Source organism: Sinocyclocheilus rhinocerous, unplaced genomic scaffold (genome assembly GCF_001515625.1).
Source record: "Sinocyclocheilus rhinocerous isolate Xijiao unplaced genomic scaffold, SAMN03320098_v1.1 scaffold898, whole genome shotgun sequence".
In the NCBI taxonomy this organism is placed as follows: domain Eukaryota; kingdom Metazoa; phylum Chordata; class Actinopteri; order Cypriniformes; family Cyprinidae; genus Sinocyclocheilus; species Sinocyclocheilus rhinocerous.
In genome coordinates, this window is record NW_015652144.1 from 424,811 (window position 1) to 436,364 (window position 11,554).

General features: G+C 38.6%; 1 protein-coding gene across 1 annotated transcript in view; it reads left to right on the forward strand.

Moving 5' to 3' along the window:
* The window catches only part of urgcp (upregulator of cell proliferation), a 17,075-nt gene extending 5,919 nt beyond the window's left edge, over positions 1–11,156 (forward strand). Inside the window, 5 exon segments of the mRNA XM_016519235.1 lie at positions 1,638–1,746; positions 2,346–2,954; positions 3,836–3,918; positions 4,867–6,803; positions 7,908–11,156. Of these exon segments, the coding sequence (XP_016374721.1) occupies positions 1,638–1,746; positions 2,346–2,954; positions 3,836–3,918; positions 4,867–6,803; positions 7,908–10,770 (5,601 nt within the window). The 3' untranslated portion in view covers positions 10,771–11,156.
* Positions 11,157–11,554: the final 398 nt, after the last annotated feature.

The following is an 11,554-nucleotide window of genomic DNA, read 5'->3' on the forward strand; positions in this document are numbered from 1 at the left end:
GAGTCTTAAAAAGTGAAGCCATCGCGTTTCGATCGCCCCCAGGTGGCTGGTCCCAGTATAGGTCATAAACCCTGCCCTCTCCATGTAATCTAATGGGACATGAGACAAACTAAATAATTAAATTTCACTTCAAATAATTTTTTTCCAAAGATGGCTTTTGTCATTTGATGTAGATTTTATCACGCTGATGTAAGATCAAGTGTTCGTTTTTTAAATAATTTTGGTTTTAGTTAAGTGAAGCTATAAAAACGGAAGTGTGACGACATGATTGACAGCTGAGACTGACAGCTTCTCTGAGTGAACTGAGGCGCCAATGGACTTTTTCGGGATCTTTAGGAGGAAATTGAGTTGTATTTACCTTATTTTAACACAATCCTCTAAGCAGACAAAAATTGCAGCAGTCAGCCTAATTAAAGCGGGGTCAGGGGCATGTGCTTGCGATCGACTCTGCGGGAGTGTGGGCGGGACGCAGCTCCACTTCGCTTGCTACTGCGCAAATAATGCTGCACAAAGTGACTGGTGCAAGTCACAGTGTGTTAGTGGGAGGGGGGAGTGGAAGGACCTGAGGGATCTCCTCACGCTGTCCGGGGACAGTGTCATCACCGGGTTGCCGGGTGGAGGTAGAGTCTTCTGTGCAGTGGTGCTGTTTTGTGCCTCAAAGCGAGCGAAGGCGGCGTTCAGCTCATTCAGCAGGGAGATGGTGCCTGTAGACCTCCCCTGTCAGCCATGGCTTCTGGTTGGCCAGGACAGTGATGGTCTTTGTGACAGTTACATCATCAATACACTTGGTGATGTAGGCAGTGACAGTCTCTGAGTACTCTTGGAGGTCTGTGGTGTTATTGTATGTGGCAGCCTGCTTAAAAATATTGTCAGTGGTGTTAAAACACAGTGGTCTTGAAGTACCTCTGACGACCCTTCCGGCCACACTTGTATCTGTTTGTGAACTGGTTTGGTGACTTTAACGAGCGGTCTATATGCAGGCATTAGCATGACAGTGATGTGGTCTGAGGCACTGAGGTGGGGAAGGGGTAGGGCCTTGTAGGCTCCTCTCTGGGTGGTGTAAACAAAGTCCAGAGTGTTATTTCCCTGTGTTGGAAAGTCTTTAAGTCTGCGTGGTTGAAATCCCCAGCTAAGATGAGAAAAGCATCAGGGTGGGCTGTCTGCTGCTCACTGATGTGCTGGTACAGTTCAAATAATTTTTTTTAAGAGAGAAGAATATAACTTATAAAGACATGTTTTTAAAATTTTTTATTTTTTTGCATTCTTAAAAATAAAGGTTCCAAAGGGGGGTTTTCGCAGTGATGTCATAGAAGAACCATTTTTGGTTCCCCAAAAAAACTTTCAGTGAACGGTTCTTGAAAGAACAATTTTTTCTCAGTGTAAAGAATATTTCATTAATCTTAATAACCTTTTTGGACTTTTCTGAACCTTTTGTGGAATGGAAAGATTCAATAAATGTTAAAGGGTTTTTCATGGAACCATAAATGGAAATAAAGGACCTTTATTTGTAAGAGTGTGTGTTCAGATGTCCTCATACTTCAGAGATCCATGCATACACACTTTTACACTTGCAGAATTAAACAACCTTTAAAAAATCATGGTAATAAGAAACAAATAATTTCTTGTTATCTCTCCAGGATCATGTGAAACCAGTAGAAGAAGGGAGTAACCCGAAACCTGATGGTAATGCAAAAACTGTAGCACATATGTGTTCAGGCTTTAATGATTCATCTCACAACAACACGGGTAAGAAATGCAACTAGACCAAAGTTCTGTCATGAAACTCTAGATTTCACAGGTCGATAGATTGCAGAGTGCACCAGAAACCCTCCACCTTCCCCAGCTCCACCTGTATAGATCTGCTACGGGATAATTTCATGTATGCTATATATGAAGAGTTATGTCATATATGTTATATGTGCAGCAGTATTATAGCAGTTATATAATATATAATATAGCAGTATTATAGCAGTTATATGTGCAGCAGTATTTCCTACATGCTCACAGCAGCATGTCTGTTGATGTATAGTCTCGGAAGTATTATAGCAGTTATATAATATATAATATAGCAGTATTATAGCAGTTATATGTGCAGCAGCAGTATTTCCTACATGCTCACAGCAGCATGTCTGTTGATGTATAGTCTCGGTACTGGCTCTGCCACAGCAGCAGCAACAGTGTAGCAGATCTATTCATTAACATTGTCATGTATACTACCATGCTAAACTCTCTGAGAGTTGTCATGACAAAACTGTATCAATAAGAAGCACTATTTCATTAACATATATTATGTTGTGTTCTTACATTCTCTGAATTTGAGAACAGCTCTGCATTGTTTATTTTAGATCACGGTGATCCCGATTTGACCATTGCAGTGTTTGGAAGCTCTGATGCTGTCCAGTTTGGATGTGACAACATTCTACTTGGAGAGAAACAACTCTGTCATAAAAATGCAGAATTTCCAAAAATCATTCAAGAGAGGAAGATATCAGAACATTGTGTCTCAGTGATCAACATGATTGGCTCACATGAGACTGATTTCAAACCTCTCGATCGTGTTATTGGTCAACTAGTGAATGAAAATGAAATCCATGCCTTCATCTTTGTTGTGCGACTGGGCCAGTTAACAGATGCTGATAAGATGGGCGTTGAATGGCTACAGAGAATATTCTCTGATCGAGTTCTTTCATTTGTGATTATTGTCTTCACCTATGAGAGAAAGGAAGAGTGTGATACTATAATAGATGACCTGAAGAACAACTCTGTTCTGGAGCAGCTGCTGAAGAAATGTGGAGGAAGATATCACACCTGCAGCAAGGACATGAACAACCAATCAGAGATGAGAGAATTGATGGACAGAATCAAGCGTCTGTTCACAGACAATAATCAGCAGTGCTACACCAGAGAGATGTACACAACTTTAAGAGACCTGCAAGACAGTGAATATCAAAGTGGTGGAACATATCAAATCACAGCTTGTACGTTCATTTTATGACTTACATTTACCACAACTCCATTTCAACTTTTAATTTTAATTCAAGATTCAAAAATAATACTGCAATTCAAGATTGCAAATATTATAAATAGATTCAAATATTATAAATATTATGGAAGTTGTTTGTGGAATTTTGCCTCTACATTTTTTTTAAATTTAACATGATCTCATTAGTATTTGTAGGTATTTGTAAGTGTGGTTCAAGTGCACACCCTGCCCAGCCCCTGCCCACTCTTCATATATTGTTACAAAAATATAATGTATTAATATCATGCATTACAAAACACTCAAAAAAAAAGCTACAAGTGTCTGTCAAAAAATTGTCAGCAATGAAGACGCTGAATTAAATTTCACAAACCTTAAATACACAAAACTTAATTTCAAAACAGACATCACTGAAAGTAATGATAGCTTCAGTTCAGTGAGTCAGATATTGATTCTGAAAAATAGTTGCTTATAATAGTTGCTTAGCCCTATTAAACAGATTGACTTCTGGTAATAAAAAAGTGGATAAAAATTAATTCGTTTTAATTGAGTTTAATACATTTTCATCACTAAAGAAATCTTTGATCTCCAAAATACTTAAAGATCATTAACCTTAATTTTTATGTATCCTAATGATATTTAACATGAATGTACAGTATTGTCCATAGTTTTATTATGGCATTTGTTAGTGAATCAATAACATGTAAGTCACACTGAATGTTTTTGAATTAGCAAAAGAATCTGCACACAAGATGCATTTGTACTTGAATCTAAAGTTTGGGCATACTGCTAATAATGTTAATTCTCTTAAAATAACTGCTAATAAATATTTTCATCTTTTTTCATAAAATCAAGGTGCAGAAACAGTAAGCATTGGTGACACTAATGCACAGACTTTGGGAAACCTGGTCCAAACTGATAAAGCAGATAAAGAAAAGGTAAGAACTTACATGCATAATTAACAGGCCTATTTTTTTCAGAGCGTTATTCATATTCCAACTGGCTATTCCAACATTGATCTCAAAGGTATTCATATGTATTTTTATTTTTGAATGCGGTTATGTTTGCATAGACTTCAAAAATTTGCATAGCATCTAAAAAAATTATTTGTTTAGGCTATAAACAACTTAGAGAGGTACAAAAATGAAGTGAATTGAATCTATAAATATTGAATATATATTAGTGTAATTAATCAGTGGATGTGTGATGTTTCAGTGATGCTTTATTCGTATCGGAAATGAGGCGATGTGAACATCACGGACCACTCAACAATCCCATGCAGTGCATGTTTCATTCATAATCGAAGCCAGAGGGCGCTCTCGCGCAGAATGTCCAAGACGGACTCATAGAAGTAATAACTAAGCAACCAGCAATCGCTGTAGCTAAGCTAAATAAAAAGCAGAAACGTTTGGACTGATGAAGCGTGAAGACATTAAAACACAAGATTGCGACAATATATGGTTTATGTGTGTTTTTCAAGTCATCTCCAGGTAATAAATAAAGTATATGAATAATGCAGTGCTAATTGACATAGCATTTATTACAGTATATTCTGCCTTATTCTGTGATAAAAATGGAAAAAGTGTTTGTAGTATATAAACAAATCATAAAATTGTCATTAGGAAAATATATTTTTCAAATATATTTATGATATAATAGATTTTATGTTTCTACAGTTGTATATAAATAATAATGTTTTTGTTTTAGATGCTGTCAGCGTCTGTTTAAATGTACAATTATGTAGGCTACGCAAATGTTACATATAGATACATGTAACAATGAGATCAGGGAGCATATTCATTTTTGTCGTATGTTTTTAATGTATTAAAAGCGTACAAATTAACATTCTTTTCAACTACCCTATTTTATGGTACTGTATTTTTCAGCTAGGTGCAGAGCAACTCATTGACAGGCTTCATCTTGAAGCCAGACTGAGAACTGTAGATTTCCTTAAGCCAACTGTACAATCACAGTCTCAAGAGTCTTGTGCAGAAGAGGAGCTGGCTTCAGTTTTTCTACAGAAATTGATGATGATGGACTACAGAGCAAGATACCTTCAGATTATAGAGAATAATGAACATCACTCACAACAAAGGAACAATGAATCATCTGAAGATGATGGTGATGCCTTTGATAATATTTTTGGAGAAACTGCTAAGCCCTCTGATGAAAGAAATGCAGTCCATTTAATGGATGTTCAGATGGCTGTGTTTCATTGTGCTGATAGTTTCCTAAAGCAACTCATGGTGACTAAACTCTCACAGTGTCAGTATGCTCTTCCTCTTCTTGTACCAAATCCATTCTCACAACAGATTGAGTTCCCACTCTGGACATTTAGACAAATCAACAAGAGCTGGAAGACAACAGATGATACAGGTAAAATCTCTAGCAAATTCCTGCCAGTCTACAAGGCAGAAACCCCAATGGTGGCTTTCTTCAGGTTTGGCCAAGTGTCCTCATCCAAGTCTCAACTAATGAACAGCCTGATCAATGAGAAACACAACACATTCTTCCACAGGAACTGCCCAGGCAGCAGCAGAACCAGAGTGTTGATGGATGGAGTGGTGGAGATCGCCTGGTACTGTCCATCTGGAGAGGAAACAGACAGATTTACTCATTTTGTTGCGTTCTGTAACCTCCATGGTGATGCAGGAGCCCATGAAACGCAGCTGGATATCCTGACTGAAATGGCTTCTGTAAATGTTGCTATTTTACCACAACTTGACAAGAAAGACAAAAGCATGACCAAGATCCAAGCCTTCTACAAGGACTCAAAGCCACTCATCTGCCTTCTTACTGACAATGATTCAGCTCTCACAGAAATGCGGGAAGGGAAATATAAAATTGGTTTAAAAGGCAGAAATCAGTCAGTTGTATTTGAAGAAATCAGAAGAGCTATAAATAATGGGCTCTTGTCTACTGAATCATGTTCCCTTTTCAAACTTGAAGATGTGCCCAAATGTTCTGATATCAGAGTAGATGAGGTTGATGATGATGACTGCAGGAAAGGAAAAGAGGCAGCACAGCAGATGATGACTTTACTGGAGGATAAAGATCTGACTAAAATCAAAGAATCATTTCTGCCATTGCAGGGAAAACTGTGGCATCAATGGTGCCAGAAGAATAAAGAACTTCATCGACCTACATTAGGAGAACTACATAAGGGAAGCAACATAGAAAAGAACAATTGTTTTAAGCAATCAGAAATGCTGAAAATTCGTGAACAGCAACGAACATCTGTCTTAAGTCAGTTTATCCAAATCTTTATTCAAAAACTGAATTCACAAGCAGGAAATGAGGTGGCATATTTTCTGAAATGGCTGGGCATCCTGCTAGACAACTACACTACTGAAAGCCTTTCAGCCCTTCTTCATGAGTATGATGAAAAATGGTCAACAGTCCTAAATCTTAAAAAGAAACATGATAAATCACAGCAAATGACTGCTGCACAAGTTGAACTTGAGAGAGTATCTGAAAAACTACAAGCTGCAACCTTTGGCTTGGAGCACATACTGAGAGAGATCGGTCAGATATATGAATCATGTTCATCTGTGAAGAAAAGCAAAAAAGACCTCCAGTTTAACTTCTCCTCTCTTCCAAGTCTTGCAGCAGAGATGATGATTTCTGGATTTCCACTGGAGCTGATGGATGGCGATGCTGCCCATGTTCCCCTGATCTGGGTTACTGCTGTTCTTGATGCACTCATCCAGAAACTGGGAGACAAGAGGGTCTATGTGTTCTCAGTTTTAGGGATTCAGAGCTCTGGGAAATCCACCATGCTGAATGCCATGTTTGGACTCCAGTTTGCTGTCAGTGCTGGACGGTAAAACAAATTGTCCATCGGTGAGTGGAAACAGATCTAATCTAGAGAAACACATCTTGAAGACACTGGCAGAAGAGGAGAATTTTGACAAATACATGAACTACATTCATAATCCCAGAGATCACTTCAAGAGTTTCATCAGAAATGAAGTCAGTCAGTACATCACTGCTAAGTTCAGTGTCAGTGTTTTACCCAATTTTAAGGAGAACATTGAACTCCTGCAGCAGAAGATCATGAAAGCAGCACATTAATCTACTGAACACGTTCAAGTGAACAGTGGAGATGTTGGTTTGTGGTTGAAGAGGTTCACACAGCAGCTCGTAGATGAGCTGATCTTCTCTGAAAAAGACCTCAGTGGAGTTAATAATGACGATGCTGATGATTTCAACCTCCTAAAAGATGTGATTAGAAAATAACTTCTTGCTATAATGTCTGAGATCAGTAATAAATTCAATACAAAGACATTTGATGAAAAACTGGATCTCCAGTTTAGACCAGATGAGCTTCTGATTGATCACTTCTGTCAGTGCTGTTGGGTTCAGTGTCCATTCTGTACAGCTATCTGCACCAACACCATAGAAAACCATGATGGAGATCACAGTGTTCCTTTCCACAGAGTCATTGGAATTAATGGATGGCATTATCGTCTAACAGGTAGTCTCAGTGCAGATATTTGCACACATTTAGTGGCAAGTGATGAAACCTTTTTTACATCGGATGGAGAGTTTCCATTTAAAGAATACAGCAGAGCAAAGAAAAACTACAAGCTGCAACCTTTGGCTTGGAGCACATACTGAGAGAGATCGGTCAGATATATGAATCATGTTCATCTGTGAAGAAAAGCAAAAAAGACCTCCAGTTTAATTTCTCCTCTCTTCCAAGTCTTGCAGCAGAGATGATGATTTCTGGATTTCCACTGGAGCTGATGGATGGTGATGCTGCCCATGTTCCCCTGATCTGGGTTACTGCTGTTCTTGATGCACTCATCCAGAAACTGGGAAACAAGAGAGTCTATGTGTTGTCAGTTTTAGGGATTCAGAGCTCCGGGAAATCCACCATGCTGAACGCCATGTTTGGACTGCAATTTGCCGTCAGTGCTGGCAGGTGCACCAGAGGAGCTTTCATGCAGCTGCTCAGAGTGTCGTCGGAGATGAACGCACTGCTAAATTTTGACTACATTCTGGTCATTGATACTGAAGGACTTCGTGCCCTAGAACTGGCCGGACGATCAACAAGAAATCACGATAATGAAATGGCCACATTTGTTGTTGGTCTTGGAAATATGACATTGATCAACATCTTTGGAGAAAATACCGCTGAGATGCAGGACATTCTTCAGATTGTTGTTCAGGCCTTCATGAGGATGAAGAAGGTCAGACTGAGTCCAAGCTGCATGTTTGTGCATCAAAATGTTTCAGATGTTACAGCCGGGGAGAAAAACATGGAGGGAAGGAGACGACTGCAGGAGAAACTGGATGAGATGACTAAACTTGCTGCTAAAGAGGAAGACTGTGATACAGAGTTTTTCAGTGATGTCATTGCATTTGACGTTCAGAAAGATGTGAAGTATTTTGCACAGCTCTGGGAAGGCAGTCCACCAATGGCACCACCAAACCCAAACTACAGCAGAAATATTCAGGAGCTGAAGGACACCATTCTCTCAAAAGCTTCCAAATCTAGTGGCATTACAATGTCACAGTTTAAAATGCGTATTAATGATCTGTGGAATGCACTGCTAAATGAAAACTTTGTGTTCAGCTTCAAAAACACTCTTGAGATTGCGGTATACAGAAAATTAGAAACTAAGTACAGCGACTGGACGTGGAGCCTCAGAAGTGCCATGAATGGCATTGAAGACAAATTCTACAACAGAATTGCTAATGGAAACATTAGGGTTCAGGAAAATGACTTGTTGGCTGACATGAGGAATACAAAGGAGCAGGTAGAAAAATCAATCATGTCTTACTTTGAGGAGGACAAAGACAAAGACATTCTGTGTCAGTGGCGAGGAAGATTTGAAACCAGAATCAAAGATCTTCATGATGACCTTGTGAAGGTAACAAAAAGAAAGTTGGATGAAGCAATTGAACAGAAAAAAGCCAGGGAGCAGCTGGATCAAAGAAGGACAGAGTATGAAAACAAGCTTTTCAGTCGGAGCAAGGAACTAGCTTTGAGACTGAAACATACAGGAACAGATGAACATATGCTAGAGGAGGAGTTTGACACAATGTGGAGTAAATGGGTCACAGAAATGACCAAAGACACATCTCCACTGACAGACATTAACTTTTGGGAGGATGTGACACGGATATTATCTGAAATCCATGAACTGACTCTTGTAGATGAGCGCTTAAAACAAAAAGACTACAAACTGATAGACCGCCGGAGTGATTATTGTGACTACTTGATGCTAAAGAAGCATCTGGAGCATTCTGATGAAATGTCATCTTCAGCGGAAGCTGCCGAGAGCTCTAAGTAAAGCAAGACTGGGATGTTCAATCGGTTCGGTCAAAAAATTATGTCAGGCATAGAATATTTAAGGGGGACTCAAAAGCCAAAAGAGAACATGGGCCTAAATGCTGAATTTCATTACTCAATAAGGGATCTGACTCACAAAATTATTCAGGACACTGAAATGATAATGAAGAAGTCACCAGTTGGAACACGAGGCTACAATGACAGTTTTGTTCAGGAAATAACAGATTGTGTTAAAAAATCAGTACAGAAACATCAATCCGTGAGCCAAAAATACAAATTGAAAAGGGAATTTATCATAGATCTGAGTCTCCACGTGTGTGAGATTGCAAGACAGACTTTTACTGAACTCCACAAAGAATTCAGAGAAGCAAATGACCCAAGACTTTATCTTGATAAGCAGAAAACTCAGTATTGGAACATCTTCAAGAACTACTACAAAGGAGCAACAACAACAACCATACTGAGTGAATTCATCTGCAGCAAACTCGAACCATCTATTCTACAAGCAGTTTACAACAAAACTGCGAATGATTTGGCCACACAGATGAGGTCTGACATAAAAGCTTTACGTGAGAACAGACCAAATCTGGAGAAACACATTCTGAGATCCCTTGCAGAAAAGGAGGACTTTGAACAGTACATCGAATACATTCATAATCCCAGAAGACACTTCAAATTCTTCATAAAGAATGAAGTGAAAAGCTACTTCACCAAACAAAACAAACTGATTTTAAATATTTTCAAAGGAAATCTAAAACAAAAGGAGCAGATTGTATGTAATGCAGTGAAAGCAGCTACAGTGGCGGTCAAGAGTAAGAGTGGGGACGGCAACATGTGGTTCAGGTGCTTCACCACAACACTAACAGATGAGCTGAAATTCACAGGTGACTCATGTGTGGATCTCAGTGAAATTAAAGATTTGGATTTTCTTGAGAACGTTTTGAGTGACAGTCTAAAGGAAAAGATGACAAAGCTACAAGACGGCTTTAAAAGCACTGATGACATAAAAATGGAGAAATGCAGGAAGACACCAGATGAGCATTTGATTGAGCACTTCTGTCAGTGCTGTTGGGTTCAGTGTCCTTTCTGTAAAGCCATCTGCACCAACACAATGGAAGGCCATCCTGGAGATCACAGCGTTTCTTTCCACCGCAATACTGGACTGAATGGGTGGCATTACAGAAAAACAACAAACTTGTCTATTAGTATCTGTACAACAGCAGTAGCGAGTGATCGATCCTTTCACCCAAATTCCTCAGATGATAAAGTCCCCTGGAAAGAATACAGAAAAGCAGGTCGCAAATATGCTAACTGGAGCATCACCCCTGACCACTCTGAGCTGCCGTACTGGAAGTGGTTTGTGTGCAGATTCCAGAAAGATCTAGAAACATACTACAATAAAACATTCCAAGGAAAGGGCGAGATTCCACATGAATGGAGACAGTACACAAAAAAGGAAGCTCTGGAGAGTTTGGATAAATACATGTAAAAAAAGAAAAATTTTAATATTTTGACATCCTGTTCCACACAACAGTATTTCTGAACTGATATACAGTACATTGTGATTTTATAGTAGATGTTTAATGAAGAAGTTTATATTTCGTTTTTTTTTTTCAAAATGTGTTATTAGAATTATTGCCTTTATTGAGAATTAGTTTAGCATAGAACTGACAGGAAGTGAAGTGGGAGAGAAACAGGGGGACATGATCAGGAAAGGCCCCCAAGGTGGGACTTGTTTGCCCAAAGTGCAACATGTCAGAGCACTGCCCACAACTCCAACACAGCTGAACTTTTCATTTAGAGCCATTGTACTACAAAGAAGTTAAAAATCTGTTAAAGGTACAATAGAAAATGTTTAAGTAGATTTATTTGTATTTTCTACGTCTAATCAATATCATTTCATATCATATATAATCCTAACAAGACTAATTAAAGCACAAAAAAATAACACACTGATTTAGTTAGAGTTTTGTTGGTGGTGTAACTATCTTTGTCTATCCATGCTAGAAAAATTGCGAATGTCATGGTGCAATAATACTCATGCCTGGACTGAAATTTAATAGATAAATTATACATTTACAGTCTAAGTTGTATTTACAGTTTTTGTTATTGTTGTTCAATTTTTTTATATGTACGTTTTCATACTGAACATAATTTTGCAAACAGGCATGTTGCTTGTCTTTTATTTTTCATCCACTGTGCATGAAAACCAAGAGTCAACAGGTAAAAACCTCAACCACATCTTTAGCTTGCCAGTGGTAAAGTGTTTAAAT